We start from the raw sequence: 26,360 nt of genomic DNA, 5'->3' as shown, positions 1-26,360 counted from the left end.
CGCTGTTAAAAAAGAGAACACTGGATGCCTCTATACTGGCTAACTATAGACCAATCAGCAACCTTCCATTCATGGCCAAGATCATTGAGAAGGTGGTCTTCAACCAACTGAGTCAATTCTTAACATTCAACAAAATATTTGATAAATTTCAGTCAGGTTTTCGTTCTCATCACAGCACTGAAACTGCTCTGATCAAAGTGATCAATGACATAAGGTTGAACACTGATTCAACAAAAGTATCTGTTCTCATTCTGTTGGATCTAAGTGCTGCATTTGACACTGTAGATCATACAATTTTGTTGCACAGATTGCAAACATGGGTTGGACTAAATGGAAAAGTAATGCAATGGTTTAAGTCATACTTGGAGGAGCGAAGCTATTTTGTAAGCATTGGAAACTTTGAATCTGACAGATTACCAATGTCCTGTGGGGTTCCTCAGGGATCTGTTCTTGGACCTCTTCTGTTTAGCCTTTATATGCTTCCTTTAGGACAAATTTTACAGAACTGTAAGGTTGATTATCAGAGCTATGCAGATGACACACAACTATATCTATCACTGAACCCAGATGACCATGGTCCCATTGAGGTGTTGTGTGACTGTTTAGAAAAAGTAAACTGCTGGATGAGTGAAAACTTCCTTCAACTAAACCATGACAAGACGGAGGTGATTGTCTTTGGTAACAAGGAAAAGAGGACTGCTGTCAGCAATTATCTTGAGTCTCGATCTTTAAAAGCTAAAGACCAAGTCAAAAACCTTGGTGTTCTGATTGACTCAGATCTTACATTCAGCAGTCAGATCAAATCTATCACAAAAACAGCCTTCTACCACCTAAAGAACATCTCCAGAGTGAAAGGTTTAATGGCTCAGAAAGATCAGGAGAAACTGGTCCATGCTTTTATCTCCAGCAGACTGGACTATTGTAATGGTCTTCTGACAGGAATCCCCCAAAAGAGCATCAAACAGCTACAGCTGGTTCAGAACGCTGCAGCTCGGGTCTTAACCAGAACAAAGAGGTCAGAGCACATTACTCCAGTTTTAAAGTCTTTACACTGGCTCCCAGTCAGCCTCAGAATAGACTTTAAAGTTCTGCTGCTGGTTATAAATCTGTGAATGGGTTTGGTCCAGAATACATCAGTGACATGTTAGTCAGGTATGAACCCAGCAGGTCTCTCAGATCTATGGACACAGGTCAGATAGTGGAGCCCAGAGTTCACAGTAAACATGGTGATGCTGCTTTTAGTTGTTATGCTGCAAAGAAGTGGAACAAACTGCCAGCGGAGCTGAAGTCAGCATCCAATGTGAACATTTTTAAATCAAAGTTAAAGGCACTTTTTTTCTCTACTGCATATGATTGAGAGAGAGATTTTTTGTCATGTTGTTGATGTAATGATGATTTTACTGATGATTTTAATTGATTTTACTGATGTTCTTATTGATTTTACTGATGTTCTTATTGATTTAAATGTTCTTATTGATTTTAAACAATTGAATGTTTTATCATGTAAAGCACATTGAGTTGCCTTGAGTATGAAATGCGCTATATAAATAAATTTGCCTTGCCTTGCCTATACATGGATTACAGCCATCAGGAAAGAAAACTGGGAGGAAAGAGGACATGAGGACATGCTTGCATTTGTGGAAAACTTTTTTTTTTGCATGAATTGATATGCTGAGATTTTTCTTTGGGGAATGGGGGAGACTTTTTGTGATGTGGAAACCCTGGGCTCAGGCAATAGTTTTCCACTTAACTGTTTATATACAGAAACATTGTGCTTGCTTGGAAAATTTTAACTAATATGATATTTGGTACTTTTCAAATAGCCAGGTATGTTATCCATCCTTGGAATTGCTGATTGTAAGTAATCAGCTCCTCTTCAGTATAGTAGAACTGTTTATGAATTAAATACAGTAACACAAACTTGTCGAAGACATTTGGAGGTATAATGTACGGATCCTGACACCCCAACACTAAACATTAATGTAGCGGCACCTTGCTTCGTCCTTCAGTCCAGACATCACTATGCCGTCGGAAAAGGCTCAAAGTCTATCTTCCTCCATGCAATTCTAACCTCCGCTTCAGCGTTCTTGTATAATATGGCGCAATAAACAGAAATGATGACGTCACTGCACATCCTTTACAGGTACTCTGATTGTTTGTGAGCACAGAAAATAGACAGAAAACCCTGAATTCACGTTCTGAAACGCGCGTCTCTTTGAAAAATGCCATGACATAATGCCACCTTTAGGGGGCGCAATCCGCAGTTTGAGAAGCACCACAGGAGTGTAACATGTCAAAGTTCTCGCAAAGTAATCTTGCTTGATGAGTGTAACTCTCCTGGTGTTTATAAGTCACCTGACTCCGCTAACCCTATTTAGCATGTTTGGTACAGTTTTGGGAAAGACCAAGAATTGGAAATGGGTGAAATGACGCGTAAATTGGTAAAATGTGAAACAAGAAAATTGGAATCTACAATGGAAATGAAAAAAATTAGATGTACATTGTAAAACGAACAATACAGATATCTTTGATAAAGGCGAGTTGAAGATATCTTGAGCTGATGAAATGACACCCTGTGAATCTTTAACTAATACTATATAATGTATTGTAAGTAAAATGTAATGTCTATATAGACTATTGGTCAAAAGTTTTAGAACACCCTAAATTTTCCAGTTATTTATTGCATTTGAAGTCGTGCAATGAATAGCTTGAAATAGTACAAAGCCAGAGGTTAAAAAAAAATGTTTGGTTACTGAATACTGAAAATATAATGTACATTTCAGAATTATACAAATAGGCCTTTTTCAGGGAACACGAAGTGGGTTAAAAATTTAAAGCTGTTCTGCAGCAATGAAGGTTGAATCAGCCTTGAAAGCTGGTGCTACTAAATCCTACAGGTGTTCCAACTTTTTTTGGTTACTACCAAACCCTCTTTCTGCATAAAAGCAGTGTTGAAACGCTGTACTTTGATGAGTCAAAAGTTTAGAATACATTTTGGTTTATGCATTGATTCCATTATTTCTTTTCTCAACTCAAACTGCTTTGTTCTATGCTTTCAATTCAGAGTACAATGACAAAATAAACTGATTAATTTTCAGTAAAAACTGAAAAAAGTGTGGTGTTCTAAAACTTTTGACCGGTAGTGTACAGTATGTCTATCCAGAATTACCATCAAACTTATTTACAATTTAATTTTTAGCTTTTTAAAGTAACTGTTAGTGATATCTCAAACGTCACTCTTCCTTTCCCCATTCAGGTCTATATAAGATATGTCATTACAGATATCTCAAATGTAATTTTGCCGAGTCAGAATAAAAGTTCATATCAAACTGTAATTTTAGTTATTATAATTTATACACACCTTTTTCTCTTTTGTTTAACTTAATTTTCCCACTTTCACAAAACTTACTTTTTACTTTGGTTTAAAAAAAAAAAGAGAATTATTAATGTATTGCAGTTCCATGCATTCTTAAAAAATAGATCAAATAAAAGTAATGATCCTGAGGCAAAACTAAATGTTTTGTTCAGATTAGTTAAACTTTACCTTGGGTCAGCCATCTTCAGACTGTGGATGCTGAAAAGCTTTTTTTTAAAGTCCTGAATCTTCAGAGTGAGTGAAGTGATCGTCCTACAGGGACATTTATAGTCACTTACTTTGGTTTCATTTTTTCTTTCTCAGCAGCACACCCACTTATTTAAATAGGAATTTTAACCTGCAGTATATGGTTATTAAAAACAGTTAGAGGGTTAACTATTGAGGTGTGTGTATTGTTCCAAAATATATCAATACTAACCAGTACCGGCTCGAGCCTCTTTGGTGCACTAGGCAAGATTTTCTTTTGGCGCCTCCTTATAAGGCATTTTTTTTTCAATAAGAAGTAATTGATATTTTCATTATTGTTTCATTATAATTGTCAAAATAATTTGAACACTTGCATAGTGGTCTTCACCATACCCACAAAGATGCTTTACATAAGAAAAAAACATGAGCAAAATTACTTGACATTTTTGTTATTTTGATAAAAGGGTTTAACACAAATATAAAAGAGCACAAACAAGAAAATAAAAGCAAATTTTAAGATACATCTTAGTAAGTGGTTCAAAGGGCATTGCACAAAAAACTAGATGAATATAAAAGGCTTAGCCTAAATAAAAATAAAAAAAAAAACCTAACAAACCAAATAATAATTGAACTGAAGTAGCTGCAGCTAAAAGACTTTAGTGAACACTGTAACTTTGCTACAAAAAAAAAGAGTTAAACTCTTATTTTTATTTGACATTTGTGATTTATTTGATGGATGTGTTTCCAGTCTCTGCTTTCATGTCTTTCAGGCAAAGAACAAAAAATCAGTTGAAGTGCTGAAACTGATTATAACCTCAGTGGATTAAACAAACCCAAAAGTCTTCTGGTTTCCTCATAAATAGCTCCATACTGCTATGAATGAATGACGTAGGCTACACAGTTTATTATGGCAAACAGAAACACTATAAAATAATATCAAACATGAGCATTGACGTAAAACAGTGATTCCTACTTGGATTCATTAACTCCTTTTCTCCTGAACTGTAGATACACATTGTTTTCACATTATTGTACAACATGACAGGAAAACATTAATAAATTAATGATATTATTGTTTTTTGGCTGTATTATTATCAATCATTTTCTAATGAATAAAACTACTTTCCTTTTATTTAAAAACGTTTTCAAATCAGTCCCAAGAGGACACAAAAACCTTTAAATAAACAGGAAATATATTTACATTTAAAGCCAAAACGTCTTCTGTGGACACAGGAAAGATTCAGAGCTTTTAATATCACGGATGAACTGAAATGTTTGCTCTTTCATGGCTATTAGGAAGGGTGAAGGAATAAAGTTGTGCAACTCTATTACTTTGTTATTTGTGCTACAAACAGAAACTAAAACTGTGCTGTGTTTTAATCTCACTGCAGGTGAAGATAAGATCCAGTGTCAAAGTCCACCAAACCTGACAAACCTGACAGATAGACTGGGAATTTTCCCGTGCTTGGAGTCGGCCTGCAGCATGGAGCAGATCAATGACTATCTGTGCAGGTACAAAAACTACAACTTTGCTGTGGGTTGGACTTCAGCAGAATATATCGACTCACTGCAGAGCTTTGATATCAGAGACAGCGACGTGTTCATTGTCACATACCCAAAGTCAGGTAAGTCTATCTAAAATGGAGCTTCCTGTTTAGGTTGGTGCACAAAACCTTAAAGGGTCCCTGTACTAGTCATGCATAAAACATAACATGTGTTTAATGTATTATCAATAAACATGATGTGTACAAGTTTCTTACAAGAAAAAAACAAAAAAACACAGTTGAAGTACTTTTTTGGCATGGTTTTATCCCAGGCCAGATGTGACGTCAAGTTGTTGATTCCGGTTTAGTTTTTACATTCAGTCCCACCTGATGTCTGGGATTTATCTCTTCATTGAGGTTTTTGTAGCAACACAAGGGTGTGTGTTGGAGCTTCTTCTGTCAGGTATAAAGTCTGACGTGAACATAAAGGGGACCACTGTATGTCTCTGTGACCAGCAGCTTTTTCTCCTCCTGGCTGCTCTTCAAAGCCTTATTTCTAAACCTCCAGTTAGTGCTGTGTTCAAGACCACAGTATCCAAGACCAAGACTAGCTCGAGGCCAAAATGCACTAAGACCAAGACAGGACCAAGGCTTTTGGGAGTTGAGATCGAGTCAAGATGAGACAGAGACAAGTCAAGACAAGTCGAGGCCAAGACAAGATGAGACGTAGACAAAACAAGACAAGACCGAGACCGGGTCAAGGCAGAGACAAGACGAGACAAAATGAGACCAAGACAAGACCAAGACAAGACAAGACCGAGACTAGACCAAGACAAGATGAGACAAGATGAGACAAGATGAGACAAGATGAGACAGAGACAAGTAGAGGCCAAGACAAGTTGAGACGAGACAAGACAAATTAAGACAAGACCGGTATTCATGGTGTAGCTGTACAGAGCGTTCTGAAGTTTCTTCCTGTGAGACATATAAAGACTTTTTTACTTTGTTTAAGATATCTGTAATTTAGTCTTGACTAAATAAAATGACCTACAGCACCTATGGCAAGTTTTAACATTTAATGGCTATCATGGATATTGGTTAGAAATATTTGCGGTTTGATTTTGCCGAGTCAAAATTGACCTTTCAGATAGAATAGAAGCTTTCTTGTCATTGCACTAAGATATTAGAATGAAATTTCATTGGCAAGCAGTCAATCAATCAATCAAACAATCAAACAGCGCAAAGATTAAAACACTATAAAATGTGTAGACTGTAGATATCAACAACGTTATTCAGTCACATTTCCCATTTATGACTACAAAGTGTTTTGGGCCCATGTGCTATCCGAGAAACAAAAGGTTTGTTTACTCGCGTCTGCAAAATTGTAATATCATGTTCAGCTTTTGACTGTAAAAATTGTCAGAAGGATTAAACAAAACTTTCCGATTCGCTCTATATGGATTACAGCCATCAGGAAAAAAAACCTGGAGGAAATGAGGACATGAAGACATGCTTGCATTTGCGTTAAACTTTTTTTGGATTAATTGATATGCTGAGATTTTTCTTTGGGGGATGGGGGAGACTTTTTGTGATGTGGAAACCATAGGCTCAGGCAATAGTTTTCCACTTAACTGTTTATATACCGAAACATTGTGTTTGATAGTAAAATTTGAACAAATATGAAAGGTAATCGATATTTGGTACTTTTCAAATAGCCAGGTATGTTATCCATCCTTGGAATTGCTGATTGTAAGTAATCACCTCCTCTTCAGTATAGTAGAACTGTTTATGAATTAAATAACTCTTTCTTCATACCGTCCTCAATTTTCTGAAATGCCAAATTCTGCACGAACTTGTCGAAGACATTTGGAGGTATAATGTACAGATCCTGATACATTAACTCCTTTTCTCCTGAACTGTAGCTACACATTGTTTTCACATTATTGTACAACATGACAGGAAAACATTATTAAATTAATGATATTATTGTTTTTTGGCTGTATCATTATCAATCATTTTCCAATGAATAAAACTACTTTCCTTTTATTTAAAAACTTTTTCAAATCAGGCCCGAGAGGACACAAAAACCTTTAAATAAACAGGAAATATATTTACATTTAAAGCCAAAACGTCTTCTGTGGACACAGGAAAGATTCAGAGCTTTTAATATCACGGATAAACTGAAATGTTTGCTCTTTCATGGCTATAAGGAAGGGTGAAGGAATGAAGTTGTGCAACTTATTACTTTGTTATTTGTGCTACAAACAGAAACTAAAACTGTGATGTGTTTTAATCTCACTGCAGGTGAAGATAAGATCCAGTCCCCCACCCCCACGTGTCAAAGTCCACCAAACCTGACAAACCTGACAGATAGACTGGGACTTTTCCCGTGCTTGGAGTAGGCCTGCAGCATGGAGCAGATCAATGACTATCTGTGCAGGTACAAAAACTACAACTTTGCTGTGGGTTGGACTTCAGCAGAATATATCGACTCACTGCAGAGCTTTGATATCAGAGACAGCGACGTGTTCATTGTCACATACCCAAAGTCAGGTCAGTCTATCTAAAATGGAGCTTCCTGTTTAGGTTGGTGCACAAAACCTTAAAGGGTCCCTGTACTAGTCATGCATAAAACATAACATGTGTTTAATGTATTATCAATAAACATGATGTGTACACGTTTCTTACAAGAAAAAAACAAAAAAACACAGTTGAAGTACTTTTTTGGCATGGTTTTATCCCAGGCCAGATGTGACGTCAAGTTGTTGATTCCGGTTTAGTTTTTACATTCAGTCCCACCTGATGTCTGGGATTTATCTCTTCATTGAGGTTTTTGTAGCAACACAAGGGTGTGTGTTGGAGCTTCTTCTGTCAGGTATAAAGTCTGAGGTGAACATAAAGGGGACCACTGTATGTCTCTGTGACCAGCAGCTTTTTCTCCTCCTGGCTGCTCTTCAAAGACTTATTTCTAAACCTCCAGTTAGTGCTGTGTTCAAGACCACAGTATCCAAGACCAAGACTAGCTCGAGGCCAAAATGCACTAAGACCAAGACAGGACCAAAGCTTTTGGGAGTTGAGATCGAGTCAAGATGAGACAGAGACAAGTCAAGACAAGTCGAGGCCAAGACAAGATGAGACGTAGACAAAACAAGACAAGACCGAGACCGGGTCAAGGCAGAGTCAAGACAAGACAAGATGAGACAGACACGTTGAGACATCACGATACTGAGACAAGACGAGACAAGATGAGACCAAGACACGACAAGACCAAGACTAGACCAAGACAAGACCGAGACAAGATGAGACAAGATGAGACAGAGACAAGTAGCAGCCAAGACAAGTTGAGACGAGACAAGACAAAACAAGACAAGACCGAGTCATAGATGAGACAAGACAAGACAAGGTCTAGACTGAGAAAAGGTTGAACAGTTATAGAACATTCTCATTTAAGTTTTAGTTTCTTTTGAATACATTTGACAGAAAAAAAGGTGTCTGCAACTATCAAAGCAGAACATGCAAAAATCTCAACTCTTAACAAATTGGTTTAACTGAATTCTTTGAAAAAATAAACTCCTGTACGTATATACAATATCTGAAAACATCATTTTTATTTGTCAGGTGAATGAGGACTAAAGTACGACTAGAAATAAAATGATGCTCCCAGTTTTTGCAGGTGTCAACACAAAAGGCAACCCAAAAGATTTCCAAGGACAAAGAACAATCAGTGACCCAATGGGAAGTGTTTTAATTGGAATTTCAACATTAATTATTTATTATTTAAAAACAGTTCAACTGTAGATAACATCCACTGCCCAGCCTGAACAAGTTCAGTAACAAAGTACAAAAACAACTAACTTACAAACCAATGTGTGAGGTACTTTTACTGGTAATCGGACAAAAGCAGGAGCAGTAAAAAATTGGATGTCTTTGAATCTTCTTCCCAAACAGGAACGATCTGGACTCAGCAGGTCGTCATCTCTGTGTGCGAACTCGACGGCGGTCTGAACCAGTACCAGAACAACCTGGAGCAGATGCCATGGCTGGAGTACACTGAGGGCCGCGCCGACTACAGCCTGCGACCGTCGCCACGACTCTTCGCCTCGCACCTCACCCCGACTGAAGGACGGGAAGGCCAAGGTGAGGCGTCATCACGGTAACGAAGATCCAAAGCTCAGAGTTCAGTTTGTGTGTCTCAGGTCATCTACGTGATGAGGAATCCCAAGGACAACATCGTCTCGTACTATAACTTCAGCAGTAAAATGACAGACTTGGAGACTCCAAAGAACTTTGAGCAATTTCTTGATCAGTACCTGAAAGGAGATGGTGAGACACGTCAACACTCTGCTTAGTTACACTGGACACCAACGAGTAATCTTTGCATAAAAAAGGACTTGTTGCACACCATTAGTAACCTCTGCAGCTGATATCGATATTAAGTGGTAGGATGTCAGAGGAAATGCATGCACTCCGATTGGTTATATGCAGAGGTGACAGTAATGGATTGCAAGTACTCACGTTACTGTAATTGAGTAGCTTTTATTGGTGCTTTTATCGGCTATTAAAATTGATTTTTGCTATTGGCTGATATAATTTCCCTCCTAGTGGCAGGTCAGGAGAAAGCAGGGGTTTAGTTACTTTTTAGTAAAGGAGTTTGTTACATTTCTACACCCAACCATTACTGAGTAAATTATAATTCTTTTGTTTTAAAATGATGAACAGACATTGTGAAACTACAAAAAATTAAATGATATTCAGAAAGTGGTGGAAAAAGCCACGTTTAAGAACACGAAGAAGGACCCAAAAGCCAACAAACAAAAAACAGTCCGACTGCAGAGTCTGAGCAGGAACAGAAACTATGTACTGTTCTTTCTTTCGTTATTATGTTTTAAAACCAAATCAAAATAACAAATAAATAGTGTGGTTATTTTGTTTTATGGACTTATAACCAAAACCTAAAACTACAAAACCAGACAAGCAGCATTTTTCTGTTAAGATTTAAATCTTGTTCTGTTTCTTTGTTATTTGGATATTTACAGGAAAATAGTTATGTGACAATGAACAGACAAAGCAGACGAGCTGCAATGAATTTTAAACATTGGACGGACATGAGACACCTCAGACTAAACTTTACAGTAATTTACATCAGGATTCACGGGCGTCAAAAACTAAGAAAAGTTTCATTGAGTTTTTATTTTAACAGAAAATATCAGTTAAATCTGTGGAAGTGTATTACAGATGTTTTTTGGATTAGACAATGGTAACATTTGAAAAATGTATAAAATGATAAAAACACTAAATAACAATAATACACAACATGACTCCAAAAATACGCACAACTTAAAAAAAAAAAACCTGCACAAAAACAACAAGAAAAATCAAAAAAACAACAACAAATAAACATGACTCCAATATTACTCAAAAAACAACAACAGCCCAAAAAGAAAAAATCAGGAAAAATACACAGAAATATCCAAAAGCTACAAAAAAAACTACAAAAACACAAAAAATGTGTTGTTGCTCAGATTGTTTATTTCTTTAAATGCTGATATAAATGATCTTGTGACTCTTGGATCAGATAAAATGACATATGATTAACTTTGATACATTGTGTAAAGCACTTACATGGTGATAAAAGTCATTTACTAGAAGTCAATGCACCAACGGTCAGTTTGTTTCAGTTTGACGTGTTTAACTTAAACGTGTGTTTCTGCAGATGCTGTTAGTTACCTGTTAACACGCTAAGCTATAAAAGCTTCTTTATTGGGTTGTTTTTCTATTGATAGTTTGATCAACAACTGATGAATCTTATTGATGCCAATCATTTATTGTACTGTTTAATTGTTTGTTAATCCATATTCATTATTCATGTACACTAAGAGTTTGTGGTCCAACATAAATATATAAATATACTGTGGGATACAGAGGGGATTTTTTTTTTCTTTTGCTTTTTTTTACTAGAGGTCGGGGCAGCAGTAGCTCAGTCCGTAGAGACATGGGTTGGAAACCGGAGGGTGGCCGGTTCAAGTCCCAATGCGGACCAAAATGCAGAAGTTGTTCTGTCGAGGTGCCCTTGAGCAAGGCATCAAACCCCAACACTGCTCTGATACGCTCCCTTCATTGTGGAAGCAGTCCCACACTGACATCTCTCCATTGATGTATGTTCACAGGTCCTGTTTGTGCATGTGTGTGATTCGGGCCTGTGTGTGTAAAAATAACAGTGTTTCCCTTCAGGGATTAATAAAGTAATTAATACTGGTTAGTTGTGTGTGCACCACAAGTGTAAAAATATGGGGAGAGATTTATATAAAAAGTATTAAAAAATAGATCCACAATTTTCATATGTTTTTCGTGTGTGTGTGTGTCATATGTGTCAGCTGTCAGTCTCTGTTTGATAACACGCAGCCTTAAGTCTCATCTATTCTTCTGTAAAGGGTTCCCACCAGCCTTTACAGGGCTGCCAAGTTTCTGAAAATGAAAAGAGTGAGACTTTAGTTCCGGCGAAAAAAAATATGGCCTTTTTTAACGTTGATTTCTACCTAAAGACTGATGTCATCACCTCCATGCCAGCAGCTCTCCCTGCATGTAGCCTCCTAATGCTAGTTTTAATAACCAGAAATTAGAAATGAAAACTAAGAAGAATTTTGACAAAATATATTTAATTGTCAATTATTCATTTCAACCAACTCTCCATCATTTATCTGGGGACATGTCTCATGTTGTAGGTGTTTGTCACAGATGTTGATGATGACAGAGGCAGGGGGCTCCCACTTATAACACTGTGGCCCAAGGCAGTGCTACCTTTACCTCAGCTCTCATTGTCTGTAACAGAAAGGACGTCATTAAAAAGATCATCATGTAAAAAACATGAAAACATCAAGTGATTTTTGATTGAATGAATGTCTTAGCAGCAGACTCAATGTCCATAGAAATACACTATTACATACAAAAATAATCAAAGAAGAACAGTTCAAATGAACATTAGATTAGACTAGGCATTTGTTTCATTTACTATGTATTTATGCTGATATAACCTACAAGTGTTATTCAGCTACTAGCAGTGTTCATACCACTGGTAGGAGCTGAATAAACATTTTAATTAATTTAAGTTAATGTCTAGCACAGACACACACACGTAGGAGTGGGAGATATGGGGAAAACATCATTTAGACTATTTTAAAGTTATTTACCAATAAAACAAACCAATTCACCTACTTAAAATCATCGCCCTAAATGGAAAAAAAGGGATAAAAGATCATTTAAAACAAAGTAATTTTCAAAAAAAAAAATTAAATTGTATGTAAGCAATTTATCAAACTGGTTCCAAGTACAATTAACATCACACAAAAGGGCTGATATGTTCTTTTAGACACACAGTCTTTTTACTTTGTTTAACTAAAGTGGGGTAGCATTAGCGTTAGCAACACTGGCTACATAACAAGACAGCAGATCAGCCTCGTGATTTCTATTTGTTATTGAGGTAACACACTCATATTAATAAAATCCTACTTTAAGCAGTGTTTGAACGCCTCATTTCACACAGTTTGGACAATCATATCCTTTACGAGATAAAACGTTACTGCTTTGGTTACATTAGGCCTGGGTGATATGGACCAATATTCATATCTCTGTATTTTTCCTATGCTATGCTAGCTCAGTGCTACAGAGAGAACTTTTACCTACTACTACCACCTCCTCACTGATTCTCCTTCACAACTAATCCTTCCTAGTCCGGTCTGAGTATTAAAGGCCGTATCATACAGCTTCAGGTGGTCATATTTAATACTCCATGGCTGAATGGTTGAACACACCGGTGTCCGTGTTGACGGCATCGTCAACAAATACTCTGATTGGCTTTCGTCATACATAACAGTCGCAGGACTTCACACACACCTGCAGAAAGTCTCATTATTAAAATAAGATGTGTTTACAGTTTATACATGAGATGTTTACTGTATGCAAGGGAACCGTGGCAAGATTTATCATCAAAAAATAAACATGGGAGGTGAAAGTAACTAGTAACTATTACTTTGAGTACTATTTCATTGAGGTACTTTTTACTTGTACTTGAGTACAATTTCAATCAAGTAACAGTACTTGTACTTGAGTAGAATATATCAGTACTCTTTACACCTCTGTATATAACCAGAGTTGTAAAGAGTACCATTCTTCAATACTCAAGTAAAAGTATAGATATTGAATAAAAAATAACTATGGTAAAAGTAAAGGTATTGAAGTTGTTCTCGCCTGGAGTTTAACTGGGATTGCCTGATATTTCTGAAAAATTTAAATAGATTCTTGAATTTTTTTTTCTTTTTAATTATTATTATTTTTCAATTAAAACAACACACAATCTCAGATTTACGGAAGAGGATTTGGGCCACTGGTAAAAAAAAATTAAAAAAAATACAACTGACAAAAACATTAAACAAAATCAAAAAAAAAATTAGGATTAGTGATTTTTTTTCCCTTCCATTACTGGCTCTGTTTTTTCTTTTTATTCTTTTTGTGGCTCTGTTTTTTCCCCCAGTGGCCATAGCACATTTCTATACTTTCACTTTGTGAAATATAAATCTAGTTCAATTAAAAAGCAATAAAAAAAAAAAAGAAAAAGAAATGCAGTTGGACAAAGGGGGGACTTGGATTCAGAAATAAGAGAAATGGGGTACTTGAGACATAAAGTTTGAGAACCACTGCTTTAGGGCATACAGTACGGTCTGCAGGAGACAGTAAAAAAAAAACATGAAGAATCAAATTGTAAATGACCAACTATTGCAGTTGATTAAAATACACAAATTCAAAGAAACTTTACAATATTTGCCAGCGCTCACAGTTTTCTTATGTTTATAACAAATGCAAATTGTTGAAATAATTAAACATTGTTTGACGACATTTTCTTTTTTAAAAAATCCTACAATTTAACTCAAATTATTCCTCAAGATTTCCTCAAATTAAATAAAAAATGTATCAAAAAACTAAGTAAATTTAGGTGAAGATCTCCCATGTGATTGGTGGACAGTGTTGGCCAGAAGCTGCCTTTGTGGAGTTTGTCGCCACCTGCTGTTCACATATCATCAGTACAGCTGGAAGAATCCACACCACCAGTATGTAAGGCAGACATAGGCAACTGGCGGCCCGGGGACCACATGCAACCCTCGCTGTAATTTTTAGCGGTCCCTAAAGTAAATGCACAACATGACTTTAGAAAACATATAAAATGACAGAAATATACAGTAGACAACATACATACACAAAACAACAGAAAAACAATGCACAATTAGAGAATAATTACAAAAACTACAAAAACGAAGACACAAAAACTTTCTCTAAAATTACATAACAACAAAAAACAAAATGAGAGGAAAATATGCAAAATGACTTCAAAAACACACAAAACAACAACAGAAAATGCAAAATGAGAGAAAAATACATAAAATGTCCACAAAAAACTAAACTAAACAATAAATGAATCCAAAAACACATGAAATGACAACACAAACTTATTGTTCTTCCCTATATTAATGCTCAGAATGGTCATTATTCTAAATGCTGACATGAATGTTAATAATGTAACCCTTAGATCAGAAAAATCACATTTTTGTGGCCCCACTGTGGTAAAGGTTGATCACCCTGATGTAAGAGATGGGACGATATATGATACATGGCTCATGATAATGATATGATATTTTTGAAAGGGGGCACAGGTTTACTTACATACTCTTTGTTTTAATATTTAATATATTTCCATGTTGTTATCGAGTGTTTCTCTGCTCTTGCCTGGCACATGGCTGCACATGTGTCTTCTTTTGTTATGATAGTAAAACATTTGTGATGGTCAGGGTCAAACATGAGCTCATCAAAGATAAACACATACACACATATGGTCAAAGCACAGTTTTAAAAAGTTTAAATCTTACAGTATTATTTTAATTCTAGAAGATCAAACGATCAGTTATTGTAGTTAGTTAAAGATGCCATTTACTGGTGATTTAAAGTAATACAAATTATGTCAAAGATTTGTTGATTGATTTATTATTATTATTAATCATTTAGGGGTCTATTGTGTCTGTTTATTTGATTTATTCAGTATGTCTATATGAGTTGTTTTATGTGTATTAAGTTTAATATTTAAAATATAATGATTTGGATGATTTAGATTTGTGCATTCTGGTTAAACTATCTTTTTTAGTGTTAATGTTACTGTCTCGTGATCATATATTTGTTTTGTCTCTTCGCTTACATACATGGTTGTGTTGTTTTTAGATTTAGATTAGTGTATAAAGAAGGCATATAATTATAGTATTACACACAAAAAGAAACCATGAATAATAATCTATTCCAACAGACTGCAGAGGTCAGAAAGGAGCGACTAGAATGACTGAGAAACTTGTAGAGAAAATAAAGAACAACTTCATTGTTCTACTATCACTGTGAAGGTGTTTAACCAGAGCAGCAGGTCAAGAACTGGAGAAATAATTCATTCTGTGACAAATTCAGGATCTGCATTCTCGAGGAAAGAAGTGTGTTGTGGCTGAACGCATGATAAAATCCACGCTTTCTTTTTTTATTTTTGTGTTAAAGGAGCATAGGGCAGGATTTGTGAAAAAAAATAAACATTCATTTTAAGTCTTTTAATGCTAATGGGTGATGAAGCACTCAAAACCAAAGTCCTAATACCAGAAATAAAGAAGAATGAGAAGAAAACGGCTTGGAGACTGGAAGAAGACAAGCACAGTGGACTAAACTACTGTTTGGTTCCACAGATGTACGCAGAGGCATGTGCACAGGTCTTGCAGTAAACAGTCACATGAACGGCAAGTAAATAAATAACCGTGTCACAGTTGGAGTGCAGATCAGGCCGCATTTTATCGTCTGAGTCCGACCCAACAGTGAAAAACCTCATTTTTTTCTCAAAGAAATGACATATTTACATTTGTTTTCGTGGTAAACACTGATTTTATTTACAAACAACTGTTAATGTCAACATCAGATCAGTGCACAGGTAACAAGAGGACGTCAAAAACAAACAGGGGTGCAGTGCACGCAAGAGACCCATCAGATCTATTTACATAATCCGATTCAAATACGATAATGGTTAATTTATAATCATTCAATCCAAAATGATTCATAACTTGAAATTGATTCAGTAACTATTTTAGCTAAAATAATAATTCAACCAGTCTGACTGAATAACATTCCTGGATACTAAACAGTGCAGGTGAGCTTTTCGAGATTCCTATTGTTTCTTGTAAGGGAATCATCTATACATTCATTATGACAGAAAAAAGCAAGTAAAAAATATTTAGTGGCAAATATATTCACATTGTATTTGAATAAAGTCCAACCAACACTTTAGTTTAAATTAGCAGGATGTTAAAATTTCTGCTCTTCTTTGTCAATACAAAGTCTTCTGCTTGTTTTTTCCAACATAAAAATAATACAAAAATAACATAAAAAATGAAGTGGAACCAACATCTGTTCAGGTGAAATGAGCAGTGGTTAAACCTGATACTTTTTGTTTTAAAATGATGCTAACATGAGCTAACGCAAACAAGCTAACACTAACATGCGCTAGTGCTACAGCAGGACCGCGGCCAGAACTGCCTGTATGGTCGACTCCTTTAGAATATTTCTATCTATGTAAAAGCCAAAGTGTTTCCACACACTGGAACCCAAAAGTTGATTATTGATCAATTACTTGTTTACCAGCTTCTCTGTCATGCTGTATTCTGTTGTCTGCTGGCGCGTGGCAATGACGTCACTGACAGTAACATCTTTATTCTTAAATGCACTTTTAAAACCCATCCATATAAAGTCTGCCATGCTTAATTCCAAAGCGTTATTTCCTTGTCTCGATACAAACGATTAATTTCTTTTTAAATCCGGAAGGAAAACTTGCCGAGCACAGACTGATGTAGTTGGATCGTAAAAATATAAATCGATTCATCAATTTAATGGATGAATCGTTACATGAAAGACTGATAAAATGACGCCTGTAGATCCAAAATTTGACCTGAAATTAGCATTATCTATTCTGTATTCACACAGCACTGTTTTATTAAAAAAATTTAAGATTAAAAAATCTGAATTTTCCCAGGAAAGATTTAAGGATGTAAATAAGACTTGTTTATTATTCTTTCTGCCTGGTAAATAATGGTCGGAAAAAAAGTGAGGAGCTTGAAGTTTGTTGACTAATCAGCTAACTAGTTTAGCCTCTGCTAACAGAGTCGCAGCACAGAAAGAATAACAAAGTTACAGCTCTAGATGAAAAGTCACTGTCACAGGGTTTAGACGACTTCTTGCTGTGTTTGAATGTAGTTTGAAACCCCAGCTGGTGTTGTGGTTTATGTGGCGACCATTTTAACTGTCGACCGACTTCCGTTAGGGTAGCTAGTTGCTCTGGTAACAGACCCACGTTTGGCTGCCGTCATTTATACCGTGTTGATTTCACTTTGGTAAACCTGGGAAAGTGTTACTGTAAATGCTGATATTAACAAAAATTCTTTATTTCTTTACTAAACCCAAAATAAACCGAAACATCAATTATTGCCCTCCCCTTCTGATAAGAGTAAAAATAAAAGTTGTTCTACAATAGGACGTCATAGAGTGAAGGTCAGCTACACCTCAGTTCACCTCGTCAATGGCTTTCTTCTGGTGTTGTGAATTCGCCAGATTTCCTTCAACGTTCTCAGACGGCTCTTCATTTGTTGGATCCTTTATCTTCATGTTCATGTAAAACGGTGTACTCAGTGCTGCTTCTTTCTTCTCTGCCGCTGGAAGACCTTCAGCCAGAGAGTCATGGATCTTCTGCCATGACCCCATCACAGACCTCCACAGTGCTACTCTCTCACTGATGAACTGTGCGGCTTCACTCTGTCTGCCTTTAGCAAGACTGATGCTGTCTTTGCAGATAATGAAGATATCAAAACCAACAAAGAGAGCATTGACTGCAATGAGACCGACCCGAGCTGATTTGGTCAGAGCCAAGGAGGATTTAGCTGCTACTTGACCAATGTCAGGGACACTTGTCACAACCTCTTGGGTCTTCAACAGTCTGACACCAGCAGCTAAATCAACAACTGAATCAATGCTCTTTGCGACCCCACCGCCAGTGAAAACCGCCCTTCCCACCCCTACGGCAACTTCTACCTTAGTAGCTTTCAGCCTCTCTGCCATCTGACTGCTCACCTGATCTACACAATCCTGGAGGCTCTGAACATCTTCCATAAAGTCCTGGAAGAGTTCCCCAGCTTTCTTCGTCTGTGCAGAATTGACTCCAATTTCTGTGGCGGTTGTGACGGCACTGTTGACACCACTGGTGATGCCCAACCCAAGCCCAGTCAATGTCAGCACTATAGAGGCTCCAGCAGTGAACGGCATCAATGCCAAGCCAACAATGGACATCACACCTCCAACCAAACCCACTGAGCTTCCTGCCACACTAGAGATTTTTGCACCAGTGTGCATCCTGCTCAGCTGAACGGCGGTCTCCTCCAACTGCTGCAGAAACTCCAGCATTCTGGGCCGTCGCTCGGTAAACTCTTTGACAAAGTGCTGGCCCGGTTCTTGCTGGAACAAGAAGACCATCCGGAAGTGTTGGTCCATCCTGAGAGGGGACAAAAGAATGAATGAATGAACTTTACCATTGTACCATTGTTAGAAGTGTATGGTGGAAGACAAAGGAGGTGGTGGTGGACTACAAAAGGAACCTGTAGTCCAAGGAACCACGTTCCCTGTTACTATTGTAAGGTTTTTTCTATCTAGTTTCATTCTGGATAGTTTAATTGAGCAGCTTTGAAGACACATGACAAGAGTAATACTATTTCTCAGTGTAACTTATTCTAAGTTATAATCACAAGTACAATTGTAGCAGCAGTTCTGCAGCCAGCTCACAGGTTTTAGCAGAAGAAGACTCCCAATCTTTGGGAGTTCTACATTTAACCTCTTGGGTTGGATGACCACCCCTGAACACAGAATGGGGTGGCTGACTTAATGACAGTTCAGCCCTACTATGTGGCTGGCCTATTGTGTGAAGCAACAAGGACCCTCATAAAGACAGGTAACAAAACATGTGAAGCAATCATGGTACAATCAACATCTGATGTGAGGCCTGTCTTGTGGCCTCTAAGAAGTAATCAAGAAATATCTTTCACCATCCAGGGTGAGGAGGTGGACATTGTGGATTTTTTCAAGTACCTTGGGCTCCACTTTAACAATAAACTGGACTGGACCCTCAACCTGGATGTTCTTTGCAAGAAGAGCCAGAGTAGGATGTTTTTCTTGAGGAGACTGAGGTTGTTTGCTGTCTGCAGAAAGCCCCTCAAGTACTTCTACCAGTCTATGGTGGCATGTAAACTTTTGTGGGCTGTCTGAGCTAAAGACTAGTGAGACCTTCAGTCTGAATCTTGACCTGGACAACCTGGAGAAGAGGCTGACAAAAAGGGTAAAGGACAAAATACGTGCAATGTTGGACAATCTCTCTCACCCTCTGCATGATGAGTTGTGACTGATAAGCAGCTTGTTTCATCAGCAAATTATTCCACCCAGGAGCAGGACTAAATGATTCAAATTGGGTCTCTGCAAACCTCCACAACTCCCTCAAACATCTCCTTAAGTTGACAAAACCTGTATTATTTCTTTGCTACTTACGTTCCTCTTAACAATTTCACACCATGTTTTTTGTTTAAACCCACCTGATCTCATCCAGCAGATTTATGTGATCGAGCATCTTCTGAATGTAATCCTTTGACAAACCCTTGTGAACGTTGACCTTAATGATGTTGGTTTTCTTCAGGCCGAAGTCACATGAGCAGCTGTGGGATACAAAGTCAACATTTTTCAGGAGATGTTTCAGATTACTCAACATTTCTAAGTGGTTTGAAGAGTTTCTTTACCTTTTCTCAAGCTTCTCACATATGGTTTCGATGGTTTGGATGTACTTGTCCAGCCTATATGCTATGACTTCCAAATTTTTAAGTTTAGGCAGGAAGAACTCTTCATTTTCTTTCTTAAACTCCAGCAGCAGAGGACTGATGGAAGCTGTAGCTAGGAGAACAACTTGAATGTCGCTGAGAGTGACATCTACAGGCAGGCATAGCATCTCATTCTCCATGAACACGTGCAGCGAGGTGACTGCCAGCTTCTCCACAGCATCCAGGAAGCAGTCAAGCTTATTCAGACCATCCAGTGTGTCCCTCAACACCTCACTGAGTTCCTTTTCCAGCTCTGCGTACTGGTTCACTACAGAAGCCGCTGGGGTGAACATGTTCTTCATGTGTTTCAGAAAAGCTTGTCCTTTGTTCTTTGCATCGGTCACTTTGGTGATTTGGTCCATCCTGTCCTTGATGTCCATCATCAAGTCTAACTCCGTCTCTCTCCAGAGCATCCATTTAGAGGAATTTTCACAGAAGCTTTTCACTGTGAGGATGTAGCTGAGGGTATCCGTGGTGTAGCGGCACAGAGCGTTCGGAAGTTTCTTCCTGTAACACATTTAAAGACTTACATTTTTACGTTGTTTTAGATATCTGAGAAGATTAAATTACCTGCCTTTGGCAAGCTGTTTTAACATTTAATATCTATGCTTCATATTGGTTAGAAGTATTTGCAATTTAATTCTGCCTCGTCAAAATTGACCTTGCATATATCTGCCAACTTATTCAGCGACACATTTCCCTTACATGACTACAAGGTACGTCATTATACATGTCCTAAAGGTAATTTTACCTTGTCAAAATGTGATTGTGGCTTTAAGTACTCTGATTCTCTGTGATCACGGAAAACGGATGGAAAACCCTGAATTCACTTCCTCAAAGGTAAAAAGAAATTGGAACTGTTCTATCAGGTTCCATTATAACAGAAATATCTTGACTTGATTTGATACATGTGTCACATCCGGATGGCCGAACAGCCGGTGCCACGGTGCCACGCTTGACAAACAAAAGCTAAAACTTGAAATATTGACTACTGCTTGTGGACTCACATAAACTGTAGGTCAACTTGACAAAGAGACATGCTGTCTATTTACACTTCTGACTTCCAAATACTGTCTAAATATGTCTATCCAGAATTACCATCACATATATCTACAACTTCTCATCGGACTGCTCCACGCTCGCCATCTCTGCTGCTTCATCAAATCTTATCAAAGTAATTGTTAACAAAAAAAAAGTTTCTATATGTCGAAGAATTCAGATTTTTTAGATGCGTATGTCGTGAGGCGCTTCATTAAATTTGAGTTGCTTACAACGGATGTGGACAAAGTTTTCACTCCTGGATATAATGAACACTTCACATGTACGTTCTTGCCTTTGACCACAATTAATTTAAAGTAGTGTTTGTATCGCTACCTTAAAAATGACAACTTCTCATCAGACTGCTCCACGCTCGCCATCTCTGCTGCTTCATCAGATCTGTAGTGGTTGTGTGTGTGTGCTGGCACATGTGTATAAACACTGGCTCTGATTGGGTACCATGAAACATGACGCCGCCTCAGCCAATCATAATCGCTCACCTTGATTTTAACCACTTCCTCACTACAGTTGCGTATGAAGCCAGGGGTGCTTTCGGATCACAGTTTATTCAATCATTGCATGTAACGCACCGCATTTAACGTTCAGTAACGTTAATGGCGTTGTAACGGTGTAAAAAGTCATTAGTTAAATTACCCCGTTACTGAAAAAAAAAAACGGCGCTACCTAACGTTATTTTAAACGCTGTTATTCCAAACACTGCTCAAATGTCATTTTGCAGAGAAAGTATAAAAATTCAAGATATCAATCATGTTATTTTGCTTAGTCAAAATTGTAATTTTGTTTATCTAAAACAATATAGATTTCTTTAATGAAGGGAGTTAAAAAACTTGAACCGAACATTTTGACATGACAGATATTGTGAACTTTCAATCTGTCTAATTAAAATTATTTTTGAGATATCATACAAAACCAGTATTGTTGCCTTAAGTATTGGCTGATACAGATATCAATACAATATCAGCACAGATTATATATAATTTTATGACTTATTTTGTAATGTGGAATGTAAGAAAAGGCTTGATTAAGTGATTTTACTCAGAGAACAACAGTCAGCAACAGTAGGCATGAGAAAAACTGACCCGTTTATTATCAACCAATGGGTTACAATAATATACATTTTAACTTTCTATAACAATATCCTACAATTGAATAATATATTTCTAAAAAATAATTAGAAGATTCTGAAAAACAACCTCAACAAATCCATTAATAACAATGTATAAATCTGAGTTTTTAGATGCAGAGCGATATGATCCTTTTTGATTCGCTTTCTTTCTTTCTTTTTTTGTTGTTGCTGATCTCGGCTCCAATATCTGGCATCTTTTCTGTTTTCACTGGCAAATAAGTTGTGTTATTGTAATTTACACACACTTTTTTTTTCTTTTGTTTCACCAAATTTTCCTTTTACTTTAGATTTGAAAAAAAAAAATTGTAATGCATTTACATACTTCTTAAAAGTAGATTAAATAAAATAAATTATATTGAAGAAAAAGTAAATCCTTTGTTCAATATTTGTTGACAACATTTTCACTATTTTGCATTACAGAAAACAGCCCATTGTACGGTTTTTAATTTAAAATATCAGCAACATTATTTGGGTTCGTTCGCACTAATTTTGAGTTTTGATATCTGCACAATACATTTAATCAAAATTACATGATGTTTTTGTTTTCATATTTGCTTGTTTTTAATAAATTTAACTTTGCTAAGGGACTACGATATATAACCCATTCAGAAACACTTCCAATTATAATTTTTACACTTTCAATTTGTACCATGATATGGAATTTTAGGTCATATCACCCAGCCGTAAGTTACATACATTTTAATTCAAAAAAATAAATTAAAAAAAAATAAGATGACCCTGAAAAATAACCTTAATAAATTCAATAAAAACAATACATAAATCTGAGTTTTTAGATGCAGGCCGACATGATCCAAATCGCTTTTATTTAGTTTTTTGCGTATATCAGACCAATTTAAATTGTTAGTTATTTTAATTTACATAGGCCTTTCTTTTCTTTTGTTAAACTTAATTTTCTCACTTTCACCAAACTTACTTTTAATTTTTTATTTTTAAAATAGAGAAAAATGTATGTAATGCAGTTCCATGTATTTAGAAATAGATGAAATAGAATAAATTATCCTGAAGCAATAGTAAATTCTTTGTTCAGTATTTGTTGACAACATTTTCTACTATTCTGCATTACAGAAAACAGCCTTAAGTTACATACATTTTAACCTTAAACAAGAATATTTTGAAATTGAATAAAATAAATTGAAAATAAATGGGAGGAAATAAACAATTCAATGAAACAATGAAAAATAAACAATTCATAAATCCGAGATTTTAAATGCAGGCTGATATGATCTGATTCACGTATTATTATTATTATTCTTTTTTTGCGTATATCGGACCAAAATCATATTGGGAGATTTTAAATTGTTAGTTATTGTAATTTACGCACACCTTTTTCTTTCTTTTGTTAAACTTGATTTTCTCACGTTCACTAGACTTTTTATTTTGGATTTTTTAAAAAGAGAAAATGTATTTAATGCAGTTCCATTCATCATTCCTAAAAAAGAAGATTAAATAAAATAAATGTTTCTGTGGCAAAAGTAAATATTTTGTTCAGAATAGTTAATCATTACCTTGGGTCAGCCATCTTCAGATGCTGAAAAACTTTTATAAAGTCTTGAATCTTCAGAATGTGAGTGAAATGATCCTCCTACAGAGACATTTATAGTCATTTTAGCTTCGGTTTCATTTTCCTTTCTCAGCAGCACCACCCTATGTAAACATGACAAGTTTAACCTGCAGTATCATACGGTGGCCGACAGGGACAGATTGCTGCAAAACACACAAACACACAAAACAAATGCAAAAAATGGTAAAACAATGCAATGCCAAAAAACACACAAACCCAAAAAACAACTGCAAGTTTTTAAGTGTGTGTTTATGTTCACCTAGCTGTGTATGTATCAGGGTTGGGGGTCAATTATATTTTCAATTACCCATGTTCAATTACAACTACAATGACCAGCAGTTTTTCCAGTCACAATAAAATTACAATTTTTTTTCATCCTCAGAAAGTCAACTACATTCTCAATTACTAAAATTCAAATACAATAACTGAGCCTGAAATAAATTACCTAATAAAAGTTAACCTTGCTCTTGTGTTAGCTTTCTGTTAGCATCTCTTATGATAACAGGCCCTAAATCAGCTGTAAAATACACTAAAATCAAATATCTGTCAGTTATGGTTAAGGTTAACACAAGGGTGAACATCTATCAGGACAGGACAGGGCTGCTTGTCTTTAAAGTACAGGACATTAAAGTCAGAGTAAGTTTACTTCCTCCCTTTCTCGTTCCGCTCAGAGGTGTTAAACTGTCACACCTCAAAACTCGCTGTGCAAGGAAACTTAGCTGAGATGAGCTTAGCTCAGACCCTCTGAGGAAGCTCTACTCTGTCTAAATGTGACTATTGTGGTTACAGTTTTTTTCAATAGCTAACAAGCGCTTACCCATACTTCAGATACTTTTCCTAAACTCTTAACACAGACTCGCACCTACAAAACACAATTGGCCAAATGGATAATTTTCTTCTCAAAAACACATTTTATTAAATATAAACTAACTCTTCATTTCAAAATAGAACACATCTTTCTCTGCACACACTAACTTTACCTAAACACTGTAAATCTGACTCATTAAATTATCCTGTCAAAGAATAACACTTGGTTTCACTTGACAAGGTGCATACAGTCAATCAATGTCCACATGTAATGTTCACATTCAAAAGCATTGCAGTAAAAAGGGAATCATTTTTTTTTGTTCCTTTACTGTTTACTGCAGGAAGTACAGTAGAAATACTATTTACAATATGATAGAGCAGCAAAGGTTTTACAGTATTGCTTATGGTCATGTGGCTGATGGTGTGTGGTGCAGGGGAGGCATAGCCCCCCCCAAAACGTTTTCATTACAGTTTTCCCAATTCTGAATAAAATATACAAATATTTTAAATGCCAAAAAACACAGTGACTAGGATGTAAAAAAAAATGGCGATTTAAAATTCAAAGGTTTATGAAATAAAACCAAGTAAAAAAGTTTTAAAGGACTGTAGCAGCACGATGAAATTTGACCCTCCTGCTTCCTGTTGCAGCTCAGAGCTTTGTTTAAAACATGGCGGACACCGCGGGTGCTCCGTAGACTCACAAGTCTGTTGTTTGTTGTGACGCACTGAGAAAACAAGGGGCTGGAACAGAGAACGAGCAAACCATGCACTCTGGATATAAAGCGGTGGATGAGCAGTGTTGTTCCAAGCTCGGGGAGGGGGGACGGCAACGGCCAGGGGACGGGAGTGTGCGTGCATTCAGCGAACACGAAGTAACGTTGTTAGACTTTTAATGCCATAATCTACATTGTTGGACTTTTAAATGCTTTTAATCCTTATATATCCCTTTATACTATCCTACCTGTGTCTAACTTAGTGATTTACTACTGCCAGCAAGTCTATTCCACCATGTTAAAGTGTGTCTACCATATTAAAGCACATGTATTGAGTATTGTATGGTATGTAGAACATCATAAATAACAACACTGCTTAATTTGAGCAACTTTACTGCAGCAAAAATTAAGCATAAAGCGGCCGCCGGCCTGATTTTATCATGAATTTACAACATTAGGACAGTGCCCGTCGGCAGTATGTATTCATATAGTGGGGGCTTAAGTAGAGTTGTCAATTATGGCCAAATGAGTATGTGTTTGAAGGTTGGATGTACAAAGAGATGTACATACACTGTACTCTGTTGTGTTATAAAGGGGTTTATTTGCAGGTGCAAAGTAAAATAGCGTGTGTGATTTCCTTGGTTTAATTCTATGAGAGATGTGGTTGATAAATGTGTTTGCTGTAGTTTTTACTAATTTTTATATATTTTTTTCGTTTTGGTGTATTTTTCTGTAATGTATGTTTTTTGGAGTCATTATGTGTATTTTTGTATCTTTCTGTTTTCTTTTTGTGCATTTTTGTATAATTATAGTTTTTTGTTGCCATTGTAGTGTCATTCTGGTGTCATTTTGTGCATTTTTGTATGTTTCTTAGTGTAGTGTTGTGCATTTCTGTTGTCATTTTGTGTATAAATATTGTTTAGTTTTTTGTTTTATGTCATTATGTATATTTTTGTGTGTTGATACTCCGTGGGTCACGCGCACATGCACGCACATCAGTGACTCACATCAGGCCCAGTCAGTGAGACTTGAGAGCTTTGCTAGTTTATCAGTGTGAG

At 36.4% G+C, this 26,360-nt stretch overlaps 2 protein-coding genes across 3 annotated transcripts in view; one reads left to right on the top strand and one right to left on the bottom strand.

Moving 5' to 3' along the window:
- LOC114467805 (apolipoprotein L2-like) overlaps nt 1-23,774 on the bottom strand; it is a 29,092-nt gene extending 5,318 nt beyond the window's left edge. The window contains exons 1-4 of one of the 2 annotated variants that reach the window (XM_028454251.1): nt 23,727-23,774; nt 19,938-20,522; nt 19,737-19,856; nt 18,079-18,649 (exon numbers count right to left, since the gene is read on the bottom strand). In XM_028454251.1, coding sequence (XP_028310052.1) covers nt 18,079-18,649; nt 19,737-19,856; nt 19,938-20,522; nt 23,727-23,740 — 1,290 coding nt within the window. In that variant the 5' untranslated portion in view covers nt 23,741-23,774. Of the gene's footprint in view, nt 1-3,544; nt 3,621-18,078; nt 18,650-19,736; nt 19,857-19,937; nt 20,523-23,726 lie in introns of those variants that run through there. The other variant, XM_028454252.1, reaches the window with a different exon arrangement.
- The window catches only part of LOC114467815 (amine sulfotransferase-like), a 37,224-nt gene continuing 15,835 nt past the window's right edge, over nt 4,972-26,360 (top strand). The window contains exons 1-2 of the mRNA XM_028454267.1: nt 4,972-5,187; nt 7,351-7,599. Of these exons, the coding sequence (XP_028310068.1) occupies nt 7,458-7,599 (142 nt within the window). The 5' untranslated portion in view covers nt 4,972-5,187; nt 7,351-7,457. The remainder of the gene's footprint in view (nt 5,188-7,350; nt 7,600-26,360) is intronic.

This window comes from Gouania willdenowi, chromosome 8 (assembly GCF_900634775.1).
Source record: "Gouania willdenowi chromosome 8, fGouWil2.1, whole genome shotgun sequence".
Classification (NCBI taxonomy): domain Eukaryota; kingdom Metazoa; phylum Chordata; class Actinopteri; order Blenniiformes; family Gobiesocidae; genus Gouania; species Gouania willdenowi.
This window is presented reverse-complemented; position numbering and strand designations above follow the sequence as displayed.